Source organism: Fukomys damarensis, unplaced genomic scaffold (assembly GCF_012274545.1).
Source record: "Fukomys damarensis isolate Sample0158 unplaced genomic scaffold, DMR_v1.0_HiC HiC_scaffold_14, whole genome shotgun sequence".
Classification (NCBI taxonomy): domain Eukaryota; kingdom Metazoa; phylum Chordata; class Mammalia; order Rodentia; family Bathyergidae; genus Fukomys; species Fukomys damarensis.
Genome location: NW_022900926.1, coordinates 34,082,763 through 34,107,172, shown reverse-complemented (window position 1 = coordinate 34,107,172; position 24,410 = coordinate 34,082,763). Strand labels below are relative to the sequence as shown.

General features: G+C 41.7%; 1 protein-coding gene across 1 annotated transcript in view; it reads left to right on the top strand.

Moving 5' to 3' along the window:
- Ust (uronyl 2-sulfotransferase) overlaps nt 1–24,410 on the top strand; it is a 273,385-nt gene that overhangs the window by 219,677 nt on the left and 29,298 nt on the right. The window contains exons 6-7 of the mRNA XM_033763316.1: nt 3,439–3,536; nt 5,341–5,498. Coding sequence (XP_033619207.1) covers nt 3,439–3,536; nt 5,341–5,498 — 256 coding nt within the window. The remainder of the gene's footprint in view (nt 1–3,438; nt 3,537–5,340; nt 5,499–24,410) is intronic.

Genomic DNA, 24,410 nt, shown 5'->3' with positions numbered 1-24,410 from the left:
ATTTCTAACACCACTGTTACAGTGAGCACAAGACATTGTCCTTCATTGTGTCCTCTATTTTGTCATTCCACTTTTCTTTAATGTCTGTATTCTTAAAGCGTGAAGACTGATTCACAAATAAATTTTAAATCCACACTGAAAAAGAGCTTTTTTTATGTCAGAGTGTTATATGGCTTCATGAAAAGAGTGAGATGAGATATAATAAATCAAACATTTCATAGTAGTGTATTCTGGCTTTTTTGCCTAATATTGCTTGGGATTTTTTTTCCATTAAGTTTATTGGCACATTTAAGCAAACAGTAAAGTTACATTTATTATTGGGATTTTTAACAACTTGTATTTTTTATTGAATTTATATAGCACACTTCATATTTCCATATTTTTTCCTCTCTGGTTTCTCTGTGGATTAGCTGAAGTCACTGTATAAAAACTGTTGGAATCACTGGGAATAGTGCTCTTAAATATAAACTAAAAGGAAAAGAATTATATAATGTGTATAATAAAGATGGCATAATCTCAAGAATTAAGTGTCAGGTTGAATAAATGATATACACATGATTTATAACCTTAGTAGGGGCCTATGAGGAAAATATTTTTGCCCCATTTTATAGATTAGGACATTAAGACTATAAAATGTATACACTTGCCAAGGAATCAAGCTAACACATGGCACAGCCAATATCTGAACTGAGCTCTGTCTGATACTAACCACAGTGCATTTCCCAATTGCCTTCTGTAAAAAGTGAAAAAGTTTCAATGGTAAATGCTGAGAGAAAGCCTTTTATTAAATTTGTAGGTTTGGGAACCAAAGACATTATCAGCAGTATACAAAACCATCCTTAAAAGTTGACTAATTTAAGGAATGAGAAAAGTCTGTGTATAGATTCATAGACTGAAATTATGTGGCTCAACCCCATGTTATAAATGTGGGGACACTGAGGCTCAGGGTTAACATGATTTAGCCAAGGATACTCAGTTAACCATCCACAGACCTCAGACCAGGACCCCATTTCCTTTTAATAGCCCAAACTATAATATTTTTTTAAAAAGCATGTTTCTTGGAATTTAGTTTAAACAATTGTATATTTTTTAAACTTGTTTGGAATCAATTCCACCCAAAGTGGCCTTATTATTTTATGATCTTGGCAATTAAAAGGATTGTCATAGTTGTTAGTAGTGTTCACTTAAAGACACTGTCTCACTGGTCCCATGATGCTGTGGGAGGATAAGAAGAGTGGGTCTTGCATTAAGATCTACTCTTAGAGAGGGTGAGGGCTGGGCAGAGGTCAGCATTGGAGGTCGAACCTGCTATATGTCAAGATCCAGGGACCAGAGGACCAAATCAGACACCAAGTACTGGCAAACAGGTTGGTTTGGCTAAAGTTAAGAATTAAAGCTGGGGATTTGGCTCAGAGGTTCTGCCGCCTGCCTCTCAAGCACAAGAGCTCAAGTTCTATCCGTGATAGTAAAGAATTAAAGGTTTTTAAAGCAATCTTACTCTGGAAGTACTGCATGCAAAGATTTTTTAAAATGAAGTTGCATAATCGTTTCAAAATACATATGTGCTAAGAAAAGTTCCGTATAAAAAGGTGACTGTGATTAAGCTTTAAGTCAAGTCTAAAAATCATTAGCACTGCAGGAACCCAATGGTCCCGAGTGACTCAGCTCCTGGCAGAGGAAGGTGCCACGGGCCAGTGGCTGCTTTGAGACTACTGGCCAACTCCATTGCCCAGGGAGCTGAAATGGCTCTTGCCAATGGTCTTGGTCCCAGTAGGTGGACTGTGTAAGTGGCCAGAACCTGACTGAGTCCTGAAGGTTCTGGTGTTTCAGTGGTGGCCATACAGCATTCCTGTTTAAGTTGTAAACAGTGAGTGGCTGAAGGTGTGGGCTTCACAGCTCTCATCTGACTCTTCCACCTGAGTCATCTTCTGTTTACATCTTCCCGTGGCACAGAGGATGATGAGCACCACTTAATGGACTCAAATGGAATTCTTTGAAATCCCCCAGGATGTGCCTTGGTCTAACAGAAAGAGAATGGTTAACTTTACTTCTTAAATTTCGAATTTATGACTTCCCATAAATTGACTTTGTGAGGTTATTTGTGGATCACAGGAAGAAAATGGCCTTCTAAAGCCCCTGTGCCTCTTCATCACCCCTCAGTGACCAGCTGATGTCCTTCAGAGGTTCTGTGAGCCGCCAGGCCAAGGCCTGCAGGGACAGGGTCTTGGCAGGCTCAGCTAGCAGAAGTCGCGGCTGCTTCATCTCTTCCTTGTGGGTCTGTGTGTCATGGCTCTGTCCTTCTGTCTTCTCCTCATTCATTCTTTGTTTATTGCAACTCTGCTTCCTGCCAGTAAACTCAAGTGCTTGAGTATGCTCAAGTGTGTTTGTTGATGACTGTTTATTCCAGTTGAATTTGCTATTGTAACTGTGTGGTTTATTTGGCTATATATAAACCAAAGAAAGGAAAAGAAAGTGTTGTTTAAACAGCAACAACATTCTCAACTTGATTTGAAAAATTGCTAATAGCTAACCGTCTACCCCAATCATATCACAAGTGTCTTCTATAGACTCAAACTCCATTGACCATATTTGGGAGTTATATCTCTACCCATAATTAGCCTTGCCAATATCTTCCCTAGAAAAACCATTGCACAGCTGTCTGGTCTGTGAATTGGATTCTCTTTTCTCCTTAGAAGTACCTAGAACCTAGGGTATCCAAGGTCAACTGTCTTAAGAAAAGTAGATTCTGAGACTTTAAGCCATTCTAAGCTCTTGGGTTGTTAACGGAGACACCATATCCAGCCTTAAATTACAGAAATTGTTGCCTTTGAAAGTGAAGGTATCCATACACATACATTCTAACATAGTACATCTAATGTTGTACAAGGTCACTTTCTAACCTGTTGTAATATTAGATATCATTTTATAGCTCCTCTGTAATGTACAAACCCTTTAGGAACCTACTATAGATACTTGATCATTTTTGTATGTATGGAATCACAGGGAAACTCATTGCCGCAGGGCTGATCATACTGGTATGTGATTAATTCAGAATTCATTAAGAATTAAGTCATACCAAATTCATAGGACAAATATTTATCAAGTGCTAACTCTGTTGGTAGCTGCTGAGGGTTACCACAGAGCACATTGGTAGACTGCTCTCATGATGTGTAATCCAGCTGAAGCCTTCGAGGTGCAGGGGTGCCAGTTACTCAACCCAGAAACTGCTCTCTGAACTGGCATGCCAGATGTGCTCCTAGCCAGTAGAACTAGATGGTGAGCAGCAAATAAGAAAGTTTTCTGGGCAAGCATATGAATTTTCTACATCCGCCCAAGATTGCTCCCTATAATTTAAATATTAATCTTCCTCAAACTGTATGGCTTTCCACAAAGCACTGCAGAGACCATGAGGCATCTCACTGCTGTTTTCTCTTCCAGGATATCAATGAGTGCATTCTTGAAAACTATCCCGAGTGTTCCAACCCCAGGTTATTTTACATCATTCCGTATTTTTGTGGACAGCATCCCAGATGCAGGTAAAGAGTAACCCAGGCTCACACCATGCTTGCCTTACAGACGGGCGCTCTGGAAATCTTCTCTCGACCTTTTAGAACTCATACTCAGCACTAATCTTCACATATGCCCTTTGCAACTCCCAGTGTCTGAAAGGCAATGACATTTAAATTTAGATTTTTTTCAGAGGCCTCAGGGGACCTCCAATTCAGCTGTGTCATTGGAAAGCCAACCAGACCCTTTTTTAATCCCATAGCTGTTATCTCTCAGTCCAAGAGACAATGGAGGCCAGGGACAGGCGCCCGACCTGCTCCACGATGATTATACAACTGCCCCTAACATCTCATTGTGTCTATCTAATACCTGGAAAGCCACACCCAGGTCCAAAAATACTCTCTCAGGAGAGACACACTTAGTAGAATAAAAGGAAACTGTTTACAGTGGCTGAGCTTTGATGCATTTTTTTCTTTAGAAAATGACTTCCTAAAATAGCCAGGGCCCTTGGAGCATAGGGTGCTCACATCCCATAGAGCAGCAATGGACTATTTGCAAAGAACTCCCAGGTAATCACAGACTCTTAGGTCAGGCACAGACGTACCTAACCACCTCTCCAGGTGTTTCTGGAATAGCTAGAGTTGGAATCCATTGTGTTAGACATATGTCTGTAGCCTAGGGAAGAAATGGTAGCACCAATGAATTATTATCTCTACTTGGTGGAACATAAAGGCTGTAGCAGAAGTGACATTTTCCCCCAGAGGAAACACTGTTTAGACAGTGCTATTCCTGAAGAAGCCAAGGAGGAACAGCTGGTTCTCAAGTGCAGCACATTTTATTTGCTTATGCTGCAATTTGGGCTTCATTATTAGGCATGTTGTTTTGTTTAGCTCACTGTAACACAAACTTTGGGGCTACAAGTGTCCATCTTCTGCTTCATCATATACATCCTGGGTTCCAGCAGCCTCCCGCCAGTGTTTACCCTGATAATAAATACCTGCTGCTTCCTTGCTTCAGATACGGGGAAGATTTGGGGCCAGATGATTTACTTTCTAATTGCAATGAAGATGTGTATTTCAAGAAACATGACTCTAATTCCCAAAACTGTTTCTCAAATTATCTTTTTCTTATTGTTGGGCTGAGTACTCATGGTACCTTATCTTAGTTCATGCATGATGATGCTCAACTCTCTTTCAGATGACAACCTTTACAATTCTTTGGGGACAGGCAAGAATTATTACCACCATTTTTCAAAAGAGAACTTTGGCTTACCCAAATTCTCCTACATGGTAAATGGTAGCCACACCTGAGCTCAGCTCCTGGGCTTTTCTCACTTACATGAATGCCGACTCAGAGCTCTGGCCTGCCAGTAAGATTAGCCTGGGTCCTCTGAGTCATTAAAAAACATTTTCTTTTAACTCTTAAAGGAATATGATGATTAGAGGCATGAACTGACACTTGTTTTGATTTCTGCAGAAGCACGATGTCAGTCATTTTCACATTTCAAAACCTAGCATTTAATGGACCCCATCACCATTTGTAAGGACCTAAATGCCTGGGTCTGTACTTAACTTTCAACAAATGCTTATACAGGACTCACTCAGTTCAAGGGCCTGAATTTTATACACTGGAGAAAATGACCAAAGGTGGTCCCTAGCCAGAAAGACCAGGGAAGGCTTGAATCAGGCTATACCAAGGTTGGTCCCCAGAGGAAAACAGATCTGGACATGCACAGATGGAGATGGCATGCAGAAGGGATCAACTTTCCATGTGTTGCTGATGCATTTCAAAAATGAATCGTTGACTTAAAAATGATTTTTTATCTCCATGAAGGGAGCCTGGTGAGTGGGCCCTTGAACGCGCAAAGCTGAACGTGAACGAAAACTTCCTGCTCGTGGGGATCCTCGAGGAGTTGGAAGATGTGCTGCTTTTACTGGAAAGATTTTTACCTCATTACTTTAAGGGTGTGCTCAGCATCTACAAGGACCCAGGTAACTCCAGGCACGAGCCAGCTCTCTCCCCAGGGAGGTCTGATTCAGGGGTTACTCGCCTTGAAAAAGGACTTGGAAAAGAAGGAGCGAAATAATCTCCTGTATTCATGAAGGGTGGTTCCCCGGGTTTGCAAAGAAAGGTGAGAACTCAAGATGTTGAGTCTAAAACCTCGAACTTCAGGTTCAAACACAACTCACCATTTCCAAAGCATTCATGGTTCCACTATCCTCCATAGAAACCATAACCTAAATAGGTATGCGTAGGTGGGTAAATGGATCAGCCTATGTGCACCTGGGATCCACGGGTGGAACTGTGTGTGAGCATGAAAGAGGCATCCTTGTGATGAAGAAGTTGCGGCCCAACTGCTGTTTGACAAAAGGCCTCTAGCATGCCAAATCTCAGCAATAGAATAGGTAGAGCAGCAAGTTGAAAATACAATTAAGATTTGATTTTAACAGACAGAGTGGTCTCCAAATAGGGAGAAACAGAAGTTGGCAAAGCAATTACAGGAGCAGCCAACAGTATCCTTGTAAATATAATGGCTTTCAGAAATCTGTCACTTATTTTTTCTCATTATTATTTTAGCTCGAGAGAAAGATAGACCACATTATTGCTGTCTCCCCAGTTCTCCTTAGTCTATTACCACTACAGCAAGCCTTGTGTATTCAGTCACTGATCCGTTTCTGGATTTGTCTTTTTGTCCTGAGATGAGAGATGGCCTTCTGCCTTGTAGAAAGAACAAGCAAAGGAAACGTTTCCAATGGCAGCAGACAGATACCTGCATCATTGATAGGAACCGAGGTGCAAGGCCCAGGTAAACCAGAGTTGGTCTGGAGGAGCCCTAGATCGTGTTACACAGGGTGCCTCACCACCTCCAGTTTGCTGTAGGGAGCCGATGGCTGACAGGGGCTGCCTTCATCAGGTTGGGAGATCAAGTGTGATTTTCCTGTGTGTAGCAATAGGACCGGAAACCTCAAGGTGCCTGCGGATGGGCCTCCTCAACAAGAAGTGGGGTCTGAATCACTGGGAGCATAGTAAACCTTAAATAGCTGTTTTGTGAAGCTAAGATTTCCTTTGCCCTTTCAACAACTGGAAATTTAGGGGGTTTACCAGAATTTAAATTTGAAAAATTTAAAGAGCTAGGGGCGGGGGTCTGAATTTATCTCTATAAGACAACATGACCTCTACTTTCTGCATAAGGAGAAATCCTAAATTTGACTCTTTTGAAGGAGAAAAGTTTACATTAGTCATTGTTCTTTCTCCCTTTTGATTTTATCATATATATATATATATATATATACATATATATATATATATGTTGTGTGTGTGTGTGTGTGTGTGTGTGTGTGTATAAAATACAGATTCTGTGTGTAATACAGAGAATCAGATAAAGGGATGATTGAATCTTGGTGACGCATAGTTATCAAATAAAATGAATGGACTCTTGCCCCGTGATTTGGGAAGAAGATCAGTGAGTCATTCATATCACAGAGCATCACCTGTCCTGGACCTGGGGCTGATGCATGAACTGGTCAGAAGGTATAGACGGAACACTCAGGTGAAGACATTTGCATCTTTGACCATCTTAAATACACATAAACACCTCCAAGAGAAAGCTTGTCCCGCAGGGCCCACTTACCCAGCTGTAGTCACGGTATTTTCTGTTGACCTCTTATTTTATCCACTTAAAAATGAGACATCAGAAATTTCACCCCATTGCCCTGTGATCTGCAAACAATAGATAAAGTAGATAAAATTTCTGAAAACTGGATTACTAGTAGTTCTTTCACCAACAGCCAGAATCTTCCTACCTGTAAAGTGCAGCTTTTATTTTCCTTCAAGATTGGCACAGCAATATATTAGATACCTTGGAGAAAAAGGGGCATCTGGCTTTCCTCTGTAGCGAGATGAGAGGCTTTCATTAGCTCTAGGCCAGCAGGTGGCCAGGCCCGCAGTGCAGCTCTGAGGCAGTGCACTGCTTCCACCAGGCCTGCAAGGTGCCTCTCACCTACCCTCACCTCCCCCTGCCCCAGCACCGAAGGAAGAAGCAACTCATATAACAGAAGGGCTCTTCAGGCCTCTGCTCGCTGCCCTGAACTCACTTCCTGAGTGGAAGTGGTGGAGGTTACATATTTCGAATGCACCCCAGTATAACTCAACTGCTGCAAGCATGTGCACAGCAAAATAAAAACTTTGAGCCTGCTGTCTCAGGGATGGCTGCTGTGTTCCGTGATCTTTCGGACACCTTCTTGTGATATTTTTCTACAGTAACATTGAAGACCAATCAAGCCCACATTTCTTCTGTCCTGAAGCTTTTCTGTGTCCCCTGAGGCAGAGGACAGAGTGAGCATATACTCCTGGCCAGCTTCTCAGTGTGCTCCAGCCTCTGCAAAGAGAAAGCACCAGTCCAGTGAAACCAGCACGTTGGCCTGGAATAGGACAAAGGAATAGCAACTGCTGGTCACTGACCATTTCACACCAGTGCCACTTTGTCTGTTCATTAAAGTTAAATTCACATAACTCACACTAAAATCATTACTCTTACCCTTTTTTAAAGAATTTTAAAGCTGAGGAGGTAACTAAGTGGTAAAGTGCTTGCTTAACATGTGCAAGGCCCCGGGTTCAATCCCTAGCACTGGAAACAACAACGACAACAACGACGATGACGACAATTTTATAACTAAATTTAGAAAACAGAGAGGAAAACTTAAAACTTAAATACTGACCATCAGAAAAAACAAATGAATGTGCATACTCTGCTCTGACCTTTTTAATTTGGTATTTGTCCTGGTTTTGAAAGAAATGCAGGACTGTGATAAATTTCAGTAATGTCTTTTTTAGAAAAACTAAGAACGTATATGAGTTTCATTACTGGTTTTTTAAAAAGTACCAGTAACAATGGCTGGTGAAAATAGAAATGTCTGTTCGTCAGATGGGCTGTCATACATTTTAGATGGCATTCATTGCTTCTTTCAAGCTAGTACTACTTGTTCCAAAAACTTGTCAGTTAGAGAAATTAATAAACTTCTTAAATAATAGCTTTACTCTTTTTACTTGTTAATTTTCTATAGAAAGATATGCTAGCATCAAGAAAATTTATCTCCTTCCAAAAATATGTGAAAAACTTGGCCCTTAGAAATTTTTTTAAAAACTAGTCATTTCACTTCAGTAGTTGAGCCAGGGATCTAGCTCAGTGGCACCGTGCCTGCCTGATAAGCACAGGGTCCTGAGTTCAATTTCCAGTACCAGAAAAAAAAATCAATATTTGAATTTTGTAAAGATCCAGCTAGTGCACCTCAGGAGTTTGTGGTAGTAGATACTTAATATGAAATAAAAATAAAAATTTAGCATGATGGGTAACCAAGAGAATATGCTAAGGTGTTTCTTCCAGCCAGGGGGCAAGAATGTTGGGGTCACCACTCAGAAAACTTGGCCCATGTCTGGGCATGAATTTGAATTAGAACCAAGGCCCAAACAGATTACTGGAGAAGAGCAACTCCAGTGGTAAAAGTTATAGTCTCACTTTTTGCTGATCAATCTACTGCATTTGCTCATTACTTACCCCTTTTACAAATGAGAAACTGAAGCTAGCCCAGACAAGTTGAGAGTCCAATCCATAGTCATCTACCAAGAGGTGAAAGTAAGGAGACTCACATGCTTCTGGGTTGTGAATATCAGTGTTTTATGAATACTTGCATCTTAAAAATTGGTATGCTGTGAGCTATCAAAACTTTCCTTAGTCATAATTTTGAAGCTAAAATTTCAGCAGTAGCAAAAGACAAAATCCATAAATTACTTATGAGGAACATGTGGATATTTGTGAGATGAACATTCCTTTTATAAACCCTTGATTTGGCGAGGAATCAAGCTGTTCTGGTTCAGGAGCTCCATCTAGCACGCAGACATGGAACTGTATGACCTAATACTAACCCATTCCCTTCTTTCGTCTTTAAGGATTAAAAAAACCTCTAATTTCCCATCTCCTACCTTGTCTTTTAAATATTTTCCAGGGCTAGAGTTACACTTACTCATTTTCAGCTTGTTGCCATTGCTAATGTAAACACTGGAGCCAGAGTAGGGAATTCACTAGACATACCTTGAGAATGTGTTGGCCAACTGTTACAAAGGAAAAATGTGTAACAAATTCCAAACAAATGGCTTCAATGCTAACTTTACATATTTAAATTCATTTACAGAGTGAATGCTTTTTAAAAGTTTCATTTTATTTAAATGTTTTATAAACAATAATGGTACAGTGCAAACTAAATAGTGTTTTTTGTTTTCATTATGCACAAATGATAGTTAGACCACCCCTTCTTAGTATTTTGTGACTTCGTGTGCATTGCAGTGTTCAAATTTGAGGACATTTGCTAGATAATAATATCAAATACATAGAAGAAAAATGTAAAATAATGAACTATAGGAAAATTTCAAGTTTTTATCCATATATCAATAAAAATGTCAAGCAGAGTTAAAACAGATAGTAAACGACAAATGGTTGGCTTTCTCTTAATAAAGCACAGCCACTTTTCAGCCCAGAACCCAGAGCTGAGATTTAGGAGGCCTTGCAGTTCGTTCTCTGCCAGGTTCTGCTCACATCCTGGGGCAAATGCAGGTTTCCGTGGATGATCTTTAAGGTCTGTATTATTATGACGTGAAGGTATCACGAAGAATGCTTTAAAGCTGCTTGTTCTACCTTTAGTTGGGACAATTATGGAGCACCTCCCCACTCCAAAAATAATAATAATAATTATAATAATCCTGATCAGTCTCCAGAGCCGGTTTAGTGATGGAGGCTATCGCCACCTACTGGATAGGCTGAAGTCTGCGCAGGGTTAATCTTTCACAAGTCCTTCTCAGGGTTGTTGACTCGGAAGTGATCAAGACAAGAAGACCAGAATCCCAATATTCTGGTTCTGTCGTCCATCTCTTTCTCACATACTTCATGCATTTCTGTAGAGAAGACAGTACACATGATAATTAGAGAACAGACTCGGGGCTAGATGACCCGGATATTTGAGCCATTCTCCCACTTAATAAAGGTACGACTGGAGCAAAGTACTCCCTCTCCAAACCTCTCTTACCCAACTGCATAAGACACATAAATATTTTTCACTTCAAAGAGTTGTTGTGAGACTTGACCGACCAGACTCATTCAGAGTCCTTGGCTCGGCCTTACCATTAAGAAGAGCGCTCTGTAATGGTAAGTGTTAGCCTGCCCACCACTCCGCGGGAGTGAGACAGGACTGTGTTAGGACTTCAGGCTGTTTTGGTAACTTCAACTGATAGCAAAGAGGAAGGGAGGAAGGAAGGAAGCGAGGGAGGGAGGGAAAGAGGGGAGAGCCTTGATATATTTTGCCAGTTATGGCTCATCTATGACTATGAACTCTTGTGCCTTTAAGACATAGAATTTTTGTATTAACGATTTAGAAGGGGAACGATTCTGTTTTGGTCACTGCCGTGCTTCTTGTCGATGCCATTTTCCTGAACCAATCACAGGGAATAAATTAACTGGAAATATGGAAATATTGCTACTGTGATATTCTCAGGGGCTGAAAATCACACATAATCAAAGTTGCTGAGTGTCTTTAGAATTCAACTGTTTTCGTGCCTGAATTCATACCAGAAATGTCAGACAATTCAAACTTTAAATGAAACCCAGGAGTGACATGTGATTGGAGCCAGTTAACCTTAACTTGTGCTGAATAATTGAACTTTTCAGCCTGTTATTTAGTAGATAAAGGTTATGTATCCATGAATTTAATGAAATTTTTTTTAACTAAGACCTTAAAGGTTCAGTTCTTGCAAAGCAGTTTTCCCACCTGAAAAAACTATGTACAGTACTTACTGCACTTCAGAACATTAAATTAACGAATCACTAACTTTTGTCCAGCAGGTGGCAGCATCTTTCCATTTTCCCAAGGATGGGCCTATGGTTTGCATGCAAACTTATGCAGAAAGTTCCCAAAATGTTTGGACACAGATGTACAATTATGTCCAATTTGGGGCCTGAAAATGGGGTCTTGAGTTTCAAAAGGATCCCAAGTTCAGTTGGTTGCAGAAGTCCAAACTACATTTTATGAGAGTTCATGACAATGGGGGAAGGGGGCTGAGCTTTGTATTTTGTATAAATTAAATGTACATGTGCATACATATATATTTTTTTATTTCTATAAAATATACACACATTTATGCAGTTAAGAGATTTATATATTTACATGCAAATGTACTTGTACAGTTAACTCTGATTTATGTTTTTTCATTATGATTTTTACTTCCATTTCCTATTGCTTTTAAGCTAAAACAAAAGTTGAAAAATAGTTTAGAACCTCAAGATGATACAATGATGGGCAGGAGAAATTTACATTATCTTTCTATAGAAATCAGTGAAGTTGCTTAAATAGCTCACTTTGCAGTATGTTCATCTACTATCCATTTTCTCCAGAAAGATTTTCTTACGAGCTGTGTCTCAAGCTCATATTCTAATAATGCTATCACTGGATCTTGTGTGTGTGTGTGTGCACATATATACATGTGTGTGAACGTCCATCTATGTACAAACAACTAGACTCCCATTATACTGCAAGTGTAACAGGGTAAATAGTTCGGATCACAAAACCAGTAGCAGTTTCTAAGTAATGATCATATGCACAGCAGTTTGCAGCTTGTAAACCATTTCATAGTGTAGATGACCTCATTTGCTTCTTAAATGAATCCCCTGAAGTTGAAAATTCTTTTTCTCATTTTCTAAACAAGAAAGCCAAGCTTCACATTGGCTAAACAAGTTGCCCACAGTTGCAAATCCCACATGACAGTGCTCTTGTCCTGACAGAAGTGATATTCTAGCTTCTGTTCCCCCAAATACCACAAACACCATAAACTTGTGACCTCTTACAAATATTCTTCATATTTAGTCATGAATTTGGAGGTTACAGTGTATTAAGCATTCATAGTGTTATGTAGTTTGTTGGAAGTGAAAATTGAAAATGAAATCCAAAGATGATGTCTACTCAGTGTATGGCTTGTACAGTAAGAAACAGGGGCTCAGAAATCCTCACAGGGGCTGGGATGTAGCTCAGTGGTAGAGAGCCTACCTAGAATATGTGAGGGCCTGGGTTCAATCACCAGCACTGCAAAAATAAAGAAATCACATAGATCACCAGTGTATTATCTTAGCCAGCATGTGGTAACCCACACAGAAGAAAGTAATTTTGAAAACTGGCTGTCTCTCTTATGGGGGTGGAGAGGTAGAGAACTGTAGCATTGGATCCTTAAAATAGCAGTAAAAATGCAAACTGAAGGCATGTAACTATTCAACTTTGGCTATCAGGCAAGAGTTAAGAATTAACACATAATCCAAAGGAGTTAAAATTAACTCCTAAAATCTTGGGGATTTTTAGCAAACAGCTTCCTGAAGGGAACTCTAACCACAGGCTGATAGCATTATATATCCTACAGAATCCTCACTGTCTCACCATGATGCAGCTTCTAGACATATTTAATTTATTTTATGAAAGCTCAATTTGCAACATAATCTATATACTTTTGACCTAATTCCGATATTGTTGTTTCACTAGAAATAATAATTACTTTGAGCTGTATATTTTAAATACATTGTTTTCTTTTGTTTACTAATTTATGCTTGCCTTGGGCTCATTCCTCTTCCAGAAGAAAGCATCTCCAATTTTATCCTATAAGATGAACAGAAAAGAAGGAGCTTGATTTGCAGAAGTGATTTTCTAAATAACTTTACAAAATATTTTTATTTTGTGAAAACTGGTATTTAAGAGAGACTACAATCTAGAAATAATTGAAAATTTAACAAACACATTTGGCAAATATAAATAAGTACTTGAGTGTCTGCAGTCTGCCAGAGCGACATACAGATGAAGAAAAGGACAGGCTGGAAAGCCGGAATACACAGGACTAGGAGTGCTCAGCCTGGGGGATACATTTGTGCTGGGCCTTAACAGATACATAGGAGTTGGATATGAAGGCAGCATGTGAGGCAGAGCTAGGTAACAAGAGCACAGGCGCAGAGGTGAGAGGGTTGTCCAACCTATGTCCGCCCAGGGCTGCTGACCCTGCCTCCCTGAGCTCCACCCCCATGCTTCCCAGCTAAGTCACCCTACCTGGAACTGAGTCATTCATACCAGCCCAGAAGAAGCTGCCAAGCCACTGCTGCCAGAGTGCCATGTGGCACCTCACCAGCAGCACCATTTCCCTGCCCTCTTCCCACCCTGACCACTACCCCGGGCTTTCTTCACTTCCCAGCAGCATGTCATGGAAGCCCCCGGGTCCTGTGTCCCCCCCCCCGTTCACTTCTTCCTCCTTGCCTTCTCCTCAGTCTCCCTACCTGGTACCAGCTACCCTCTAGGCTGGGGTAGAGGACCCACCAGCTCCCACTGGTGTCTGCACTCACCACTAGGCCCACCTTGCTTCTCCAGCTGCCAACCACTGCCCATCGGCGTGGATTCCTCTCTTTTCTAGGTCACTCCCTGCACCAGGCTGGAGCTGCCTGTGTGCCCAGCCCTGTCCTCCAGAAGCCCTGGGGATCATCATCCTGCAGAACTGTTCTTCCAGTTAAACCTCTGCCTCATGCACCTGATCTCTTCTGAGCACCAAATTTCCTCTCTGGAGAACCCCAGATCCTCCCCTCTCCCTGTCTCCCACTCCCACAGTGTGGCCACACTCAGTGGTGTGCAGTTTTCTCTCTTGTGACTCATTTCCCGAAAGGAAAAGCTGGCTAACAACATCTGGGTGTGTGGTGGATGCAACAATGAGTTTCTGTACTTAAGAGGTGAATTTCCTCTACTTTAGAATTTAATCACTTCTAGTAGGAGCAGTTTGTAGTTGCCCTGACCGTAATATGCTTCATGTTGAGTAAGCATATGACTAGGGGTGGAATTAGTCACCACAAATTTCAGTTTGGGAACTTTCCCTGCTAACTGCCCAAAGCTGGACTGCTTCTGAAGATTGGATAGAGACTGAGACCTGACCCCAGAGGTGGACAGTTGATCCTTATAAAGACTTTGTAGCTGGCTGCTTTTTCATGCCCACACCATCAAGGTCACGGTCTGTACAGGGGTTAGTGTTGTGATGTGCAAAGAACCCAAAGGGCCGCAGAACTGCCTTGATGCCCTTGGCTCTTAGCCTTAACTCCCTGACATTCTTTGCTTATAAAATGTACCCCTAGCTGGGTGAAGCACAATCCCTTTACCCATCTTGCATGACTCAACATTTTACAATGGAAGTTTTCTATTTTTGTTCAACTAAATCATTTTCAGATAGAAATTTTATATCTCAGTCTGAATAGATTTTTAATGTTACAGATGTTTCATCAATGTAGAGCATGCTAGCATTTCCAATCTTGAAAGCAGTGCCAAATTGTGAAGAGTGCAGGGGGAAGCTAAGACCATACCTGTGCGCGTGACGGTGTTAGTTTTTTGAGTGGTTTTTTGTGGTCTGTGTTAAGCATGTTGATGTCACTGCCCACAAACCCATAGAGAAATGCAGCACTTACCCCCCACTGATGAGAACAGGGGAGTTGTGCTTGTTCACTGGGAGTCTTGGGTATTCTGCAGCTGGTAGATCTCACAACCCCTATCTCCCCCACCCACCATGTGCTTCTAGATACTTTTACATAGTCAAAGCCAGACACTGCTGGCTGGTTTCCAAGTGAGTGTTCCTATAATTTTTACCTCTTCATTTTAAACTATATTTATTAAAATAATGCAAGTATATAACCAAAATCAAACGGTACCAGAGATGGGTAATAAACAAACAGTATTTCCTACTCCAGCATCCCTATGAAATCTGATTTTGCAAAACCCGTCACTTTCAGTCTAGTTAGCTGTGTGTTCTGGTAGTCATACTATTTGCTACTAGTGTATGCAGCACCATATGCATGCCTTGAGTTATTTATTGAAGACACTACTTTTTTTTATTCCATCACCCTTATCTCTTTTTCCTCCGCCACCCTCTTGATATGGTTGTAGCCACATTTTTAGATACACAGCCCCTCTCTCCATCACTGTGAAGATTTATATTCTGTTCATGGCTGATCCAAGTAGTGCGTAATGGTTTTGCTTCACTTCATGTACAATTTACTGATTTTGCCAGGCGTGGTGGTGCACGCCTATAATTCCAGCACTCGGGAGGCTGAGGCAGGAGGATCACTGTGAGTTCATGTAATGGTTTTGCTTCACTTCATGTACAATTCACTGATTTTGCCAGGCATGGTGGTGCACGCCTATAATTCCAGCACTCGGGAGGCTGAGGCAGGAGGATCACTGTGAGTTCGAGACCAGCCTGGGCTACGTAGTGAATTCCAGGTCCGTCTCAACTACATAGTGAGACCCTGTCTCAAAAACAAACAAACAAAAACAAAACAAAACAAAGCAAAAAACCTTACTGATTTTCATGGACTTAATCATTGCCTCTTAAAAGATTTGCTTACATTTATTTGAACTAGCCAAACTTTTTATATGTGCCATTGCATCGATATTGTTTTTAATACTATTTCGACATTAGCAGTCAGGCTCCATTCCCCTCCCCCAAAGTGGCAAGACTTCTTCCTTTCTTTTCTCTCACTTCTCTTAACTTCCTCCATCAATTTGGGATCCACTCACAAAGCTCTCTGCACAGTTCTCCTGCCAACTTTCTTTCACCGTATTTCCAGGTTGGATCTCTGGTGTTCTGAATCCCATGGATCTTGTTTCTGTTAGTGTGTGTGTGTGTGTGTGTGTGTGTGCGTGTGTGTGTGTTGAGGACTGAACCTAGAATATACACAATGAGCTACAGCCACAGCCCTTTCTTATTTTTTGAGACAGGGTCTCACCAATTTGCTAAGTGCCCACCACACCTGGCTCTAGTTTATGATTTAATAACTCACTTGGTTTCAGGATGTTCCCAGATTGCTTCCTAATAAAAGATGCATGGGAGGTGCCTTAGCCCATTTTGCGCAGTTGTAACAATACCAGAGACTGGGTAAATTATAAACATTAGACGTTTAGTTGGCTCATGGTTCTGGAAGCTGGAAAGCCAAGGTCAGGGAACTGCGTCTCAGTAAGGTCCTTCTTCCTGCATCACAGCATGGCAGAAGGTATCACATAGCAAGAGTACAAGAGGGGAGAAAGGGGACTGATGTGCTCCCTTTAATCAGGGCTCCTCTCCCAATGTAACTAATCCACTCCCAAAATACTGACATTAATCCATAGCCAAGACCTAATCAACTCTTAAAACTTCCACCTTTCAACACTGTTACAATGCCAGTTGTATTTCAACATGCGTTTGCAGAGGTCATGCAAACCATAGCAGGAGCTGAGTTCTTTGGAGTCATTGAATGCTTGAAAAGCTTCTGATTCAGCTGTCTAACTTGATTACCAGTTGGCTCAGCCTGGATTTCTTCACACAGCCATCCCACTTCCTGATTCGTTTCTTCCTCCTCCCTCCTCCCTTGCCCCCATCTATCATTTCTGGGAGTTTTTGTTTTGTTTCTTTAATAATTTTATCATCATCATTTTTTTCTGTTTCATTTGTGTTCAGATATTTGAACTCCTAGATTCATCCATTCTGTGTGCTTCATTATCATTTCCATCTCTCCAGCTTTCCCTCTGGGAAAGTTCTTCAGTCTGTATTCCTGTCATTCTATTGAATTTTCTCTTTTCCAAGAACATCTTTTGTAACATTTTACTCTTCTATGCAGTATCACTTTAAAGCTGTGAAAAATATAGACATTGTCTCGAGTTGTTTTCATCTATTCTTTACATTATTTCTATTCCAGGTCCCTTTGGTTAGTTTCGATCTGTCTTTTTGTCTCTTTGCTCCAAGGACCTTGATCTCTGTTTAGACTTGAAGCCCTGCAAAGCTGATTGAAAATGTGCTGGAGGAAGCTTATTACCTAGTGGACATCACTGTAGGATGATCAAACCACAGAAGTTTTACTAGAAAAATAGTTGTTAATGATTGTAGGTTTTTCTGGAATCCATTTGGTTTTCCTGCTAAAAAATCTTCTACATCTCTGCCTAGGGAATGGGAGATGAAGTAGGGTAGGAGAGTGGACTATGCCCCTTGTTACTGCCATGGGAACTGGTGCAGGAAGTCATCCTCAGACACACCAGTCACTGAATTGCTCTTGCAGAGCCCCAGGCCTCTCCTTGTCTCTCCTCTAGGTTAGCAGATCCATCTGGGACCTCTGCCCCAATTATCTGGAGCGTAATCCTGAGGCTGCCTGCCACCAGACGCTGCAGAATCCAGTATTGCAAAACACCTGGCTACTTGTGCCAGAGGAGGGAATTTGCTTCACGCCCAGACTGCCAGCTCTCCCACTGGGGCCACCCGGTGCTGCCACTTCTCTGTAGGGACTCATTTGGGTGAGCTGGTCATTCTGCTCAATGCCCCCTTCTGCCAACTCTTGGAAAGGCCTTTCTCTGCTCTGTTAAGTTGGAGGCAAACTTCCAGCTGCTTTTCATCTTCCAGAAATTAGATGAGTTCTGTCTTCTACAGACATCCCTCTTCAATTCTTTGCTCTTTGTAATTTTTGCAACCTTTCCCGTTGTTTTGACTTCAAAAGGAGAAGCACTGAAAAATATTCAGTCAGCCTCCTGCATTTCTCTGAGAACATCCTATCCACATGAATCTGACAGTTCTGTGGCCAATTTTGTATTCCCGGTTCTTACGCAGAACTTTTATACGCACTTCTTTCATGTGATATCTGTCTGTGAGCCAGAGTACCCTAGCACTGCTTTCAGCAGCCTTGGAGATGATAATACTGCTAGGACTTCAAAATCAAAACAAATAAAAACAAGAGCCTTTAACAGAAGTTAAACCCCTTTCAGTTTTTACTGGATGCTATTGCCACGATAAGGCACCATACTGCTATGTTTTTAACATTACCTGGAATACATACTAGTGCCTCGGTGAAAGCCTCTCATGAGAGAAGATCTAAATGATAAGAAGAAGGAAAAGACACTCCTTCCATCAGGGGCAGAGTACGTAACATTGTGAGATACCATCTAATTTAACATGACAAGCAAAGGCGTCTTCATTTCCTGGGGTGTCATGTGTCCTTTTCGGGGGCTGGCTTCAGAATTGCAGAGCTGAGGCACTTGCTTGGTGAGTGCTGTTGGTCAGGTGACATACAGAAGAAAAGAAGCCATTGAAGGGTCTGGGCCTTGGCTGTTTGAGTAGCAGTAGCAGCAGCTCGAAGAACAAATGTGTCATGGTGAACACAAAAGCCAGTGCTAAAATTCCAGCCATGCTATGTCCAAGCCAGCTCAAAATTGTATAACCGCTCTGCTTGAGTTTTGTTTCCCCTCTCTAAATATATTCCATATGAGCCATGGTGTTGGGGCTGCCGGGATCTCCCGTATTTGCTCAGAAATGGTTTTTAAAATTCAGACTTAAAGGAAAGTCAGTCAATTGGAAAGGAGCTCAGAGGAAACCCAGAGGCACAGGTGTGGGGGAGGGAAAGTGACATTTTCTAGACCCAAGGTTCTCTGGGATGAAGCTGGGAATCTCTCACCTCTCCTCAGAGGCACAGAAGGAAGAATGTTCCTGTCTGGGAGCATGTCCCAGTGGGGCCCTTGTGTCTGCAGTGACCCCAGCCATGGCGAAGCACTGTGACTCAAAGTGTGGTCCAAGAACCTGTGCCAATCCACAAGCTGCTCGCTACCAGCCCATGATGAGATAAGGGCAGAAATTGAGAATAAGCATTTGGAAAATTTTATGGCAATTCGATATGGCCATGATCATTTTTGTAACAATTTGTTTTTATTGTAGTTTGCAAAAAATATCAGTCTGTGATGGATTGTGGTAGGGGGAACTAGAGAAGCACTGCTGCAGATTTTCCTACTGGCTTGGGCTGCCCAGATAAGTGAGTTAGAAGGCCACCCAGCCTGCAAGGCCACTCCTCCAGTGTCAGACCTGTGAGGCACCATGCTTCTTATGTACAGTTTTGCTTTCTGGGATCCAGAACACAAATACTTGCAGCTCTATGTTCATGACAGACACCAAAACTCAGAGATGAGAAGCCTTCCTAAAATTGGCTGCTTTTTGGATTTGAAACTTTTAAAACTTGGCCATTCCCATTAGGATAGCAACTTTATACTGGGTAGAGTACCTTGGACTGAAATTTACTTCTCCACAACTCTATGAGATTGTGTTGTAGGCTGAACTGTGTCTCCCCAAAGTATGTTGAAGTCCCAACCCTTTATACCTTTGAACATGCCCCTATTTTAGAAATAAGGTGTCTAAAGAGGCCATCAAGTTAAAAGAGGTCATACTAGATCAGGATGGACCTAATGATCAGTGTCCTTACAGGAAGAGAGAAATTGGAAGATACAGGGAGAAGGCCAGGTGAAGATGTGGCAGATACTGGAGTTATGCTACCATAAGGCAACACCACGGGTTGTCAGCAGCCACTGGAAGCTGAAAGACATGGGAAGGATTCTTCCCTGGAGGGGAGGGCAGCCACGCTGACACGTTCATTTTGGACACCTAGTCTCCAGCACTGTGTAAGAATAATCTCTTGTTTTAAGCTACCTCGTGTATGGTGATGTGTTAGGGCAGTCCTAGGAAACAAATGCAGATATACAGGTAGAAATCCTCTTCATCTCTACGTCCAAAAGAAGAAATGGACACTCGGAGATTCTCAGAGCTTTCCACATTCTTGAAGAGCCTGGGTTTGAACAAAGAGCCTCTGGCTTCTAAGATGACCTTAACCCTCTGTCTTCCCTTCGCTGTTGCAGGAAGGAACTGGGGAAAAAAGAGATGTCTCACAATTGGGGAAAGCTAAATAAATGATTTTTATAGTTCTACAATGAAATATGATAAGGCCATTGAAGTTTTATTTTAAAAAATATTAATGACATTGAAAAATACTCAGAAACACAATGAAAAATCAGATATAGTAATATGTTTATATTATACAAAATTTATATGTGCTTGTTACACACACATATACAGAGTCTGCTGTAGGAAAACAGACTGGGTAAAGAAACGCCAAACAAACATCAGTTGTTAACCGTGGTTGTGGATTCTGCCAGTTCTGTTTTCTCCTCTACACTTGTCAATATTTTCTGCCTTTACTAAGACAATATCAAAGAATGCCACAGGTACCAAGAATTGGCCCTGCCCAAGCCCTGTACTCTGATAAATGTAGATACACCTGACAGGAACATATTCTGCAAAGGAGAAAACACACACCAACAGTGTAAGGCCTAGACCCGAAGTCCCACACACAGCTGGAGAGAGGCCTGCCCTTTCCGGCTGTGGCTGCAAACCCAGTGCATCTTCCTCCATGCTCTAAGGCTTCTATTTTAATAATCAGCAAAGTGGGGTGGTGCTGGGAAAGCTGACAGTTGAGCAGTGGGGAACCAAGAAGAAACTGTTGCTGTAGCCCCTCTGGATAGAGCACCCTCTCTGGGTTGCTGGTGGCCCCTGTCCTCAGTTGTTTGTGTGAAAGAAGGAAATTGTCTCTTTTGAGAGTGCCACAGAGGCTTCTGGGAGACAGAGACCATGGCCAGTGCCTTTCTGCTGCTCCACAGCACCTGCCTCGAGTCAGGACCAGCGCTCTCCTCCCGTCTTTCCCTTTTCTGACGCCTCTACTTCACAGCTTTGAGCACAACATATTAAGCACAGCTACTTGGTGAATATGTCTGGGTCAAATACCTGGGAAGGCTTACAGGGGTGGCTCAGTGTCTGATCCTCCTATCCTCCAATCTGAAAGCTAGTTAGGCATGAAAAAGATTTTGCCACCATTCTCCTTTCCATGCGGCCCTCAGTTGTTCCAGTTCAAATGACTTTGATCTTAGCCGTAACAAAGTTAAATAGCTTTTCAAATAGAGTATTGAAACCAGTCTTATTCTAGTAGTACATCATGTAGTTTCACCACAGAACATTAAGTTTTGTTTGCCCTGGGAGGGAAACTTCATAAGGAAGAGGCAACTGGGTTATTTATTTAACTGAGTCTGCATTTACTATGTGTCAGACACCACTGTGAAGGCTCTATGGATAGTAACACCTTTAGTAGTCGTGAGACCTGCGACTAACTTCCTCTTTCCTGGGGCCTCTTGCTGACCACTGCCAATCTCCTGTGCTCCCCTCCAGGAATGCCTGCAACCAGCTGTTGCAATTGTGGGCAAAGAAAGCTTCCTCTGAAACTTCACCCAGTAAGCCACAGCTGGCCCTGCAGGAGGGCCGAGGGCCAAGGTGTTAGGATGGGAGTAGAAATCCAGACAGCCTAACTAACGAGTGCTCACTGGTCTCCCCATGCTCAAAGGCCAGGAGAGGACCTGAAGCAGGGACAGTCTTGCCTTTTGTTCCATGGTCCATGCTCTTTGGTCTTTGGGAGGGTGTCCCGCCTCTGGTGGGGATGGACACCAGGCCTTCAGTTTAGTCGCGAAGACTATGATAAGGAGAATATCGATGACTTCTCTGGCTATGGTAAACGGTGCTTACCATGGTTTAGATGACTTTTCTAGCATTTTTTTCTCTCACACAAATGGCAGACAACCCTTCTGTATTGTGAGAAAGTGAAGTTTCTCTTTTGCGTCTCCTACTTGGTCCTTCTGCCTAGAAACTCCATTCTATGCCTGCTTCCATATTCCTTATTCCTCTAATGGGTTCCCATACCCTAAACCACTCTCTCCATCCTCACAGCCCTTGGTACCAAAACCATCTTTCTCCAGAATTTAGCTGACCTTTAGAGGTCTGATAGGTCATTCAAGAATGATAAAGGTATTCACAGTTAACAGTAACAAAATTTGTCCTGCCCCAGGGGAATTTCTAACAGCAATGACAATAATAGTAACACTAGAGCAGTGCTGTATACACAGTGGGTATACAATGAGATTTGTTGGATTAATTTTGAATGCATGCGTTGTGACAGGCATTTTATTTGGACTATTTAGTTTAACCTTCAGAACAACCCGATGCCATGGGATTTTTTCATTCCCATTTTACACACATGGAAACAAGTTTACCAAGATACTTATGACACATTATTTTATGAGGGGATTTCTTTGGAAAAGAATTGTTTTATGTACTTTTTATTATATGTGTGCTCGTAATTATTTTGAACTGACATTTAGGAGGAAGTATGCTTTTTTATTTATCCAAATTTGATGCACTAATGGAGGTGATATGATAAGCTCATTGATAAGCCAGTCCAGTGTTTTGCACACTTGGCTCTCCTTTCCATTCATCTCATTAGCAGCTGGGGTACAGAGTGAACTCTTGACTGCTTTGGGCTATGAGGATATCTTGGGAATCAGTATCTTGTCCTAAGCCACATGACTCCAAGATTTGGACTCAGATGTAGCCACCACACCAAACCACTACCTGTGGTTTAACGGGGTACCCAGTAGTAACATTCTACTTCAAAGGAAAATATCATTAATGGTGGCTATCCAAACTTGGAACCATACTACTAAGAACAAAAGTGGATTTTCAGTATACCCTTTTTCTTCTCTTAGCAAATGATACTGTTTACAGAACTATCTTCTCTGTCCACAGCAGGAGTTCTTAACCTGAACAATATCACGTGGTTGTCAGGGACTACTTAAATGGTTCCATCACCTTACAATTCATAGGGGGAAAAAATTGTGTACTTGCTTCTCCCCATTGCACCCCCAGAAGCAAAGAACTCTAAGGTTATCTTAGCCATCCCCAAGCCTTCAAATAGAAAACATCACAGTGTATATGTGAGGAAGCTCTGTGGGCCCCCTAGGGTGGCCTTCCAGAGGGCTCTTCTCTGGAGATACTACTCTCCAACAACATGCCATTCTGTTGACTGTGAACCCAGCCTCAGAAGAGTGAGCTCCCTGGGTGTGAGCCTTGCCTCAGAGAGGTGTGATCAGACTGAGAAGGACCGGAATAAGTCTGGAGCTGGCTCTCAATCAGAAGAACCAGCCTGAGAGACAGAGGCTGGCCATCTTCTTAGAGCCATAATATAGAGCTCATACTCCAAATGGTGATGAAGTTTTGTGTTTGTTCAGGGTGATTTTTTTGGCTGTGCTACACTTCTAGATTTCCACATTATAGCACAGAATATTGTTTGCCTAAGTATAATGAGGCATGTGAGTTGGTTCCTGGCATTCACCATGGAAGATTAGCTTCGTTTCACCAACTCAGAATCAGCCCCAATGGCTATCATGAAAGACCACACAACTCCCAGAGTGTCTATAAGTAGATACTGAACCACATGTGCTATTAGTCTTGATCTTAGACCATGTTATTATTAACTTTGCTTTGGTTGAAAGTAGGCCCCATCATATTGTTAAAATAGAGTTTCACAGCCTTTAAGTGACTAGGGTACGTCACTTTTAAGCTGTTTTTCCAAAAGAAAATGTTAAATCCCAAATACATTTTTGGTGGAATGGTTGATTTTAATGGTCCAGAGTCAAAAACTGTAACTTAATTCCTCATAAAACTTAAATCGATTTCATGAAGGTTCTGCTAAACAGTTCCCTATGTTCAGCCTGAGATTTCTACTAGTTCCTAATCCTCAAGTAATATTAGTGTATGCTTTAAAATGTCAATGCTCTTCCATTTCCAAAAGAAAATTACCTTTTCGGTATCTGACTGATGTTGACATACAGTAGCTTATATGTTGCCTCACGATATTGGGGTTATAGTTTCCCATTTCCTTCCATTTTTTTCTCTCTAGTATCACTGCACAAACACAGTGTCCAAAGGATGACCTGAACAACTTGATCTGAACTGATGGCTTCTACATCTGTAGTTTCTCACAGTTTTACATTTTGCTTGTCAAAGGTGATGAGGTTCGGTGGAATGCTCTTCGTATAGCCACATCCACAGGCCGAGCTTATTATTAAATGTGACTGGGGCCACCTACGTCTCACTCCACCATGGAATTTATTGGTGAAGTGGTGTCTACTGCCTGCCTG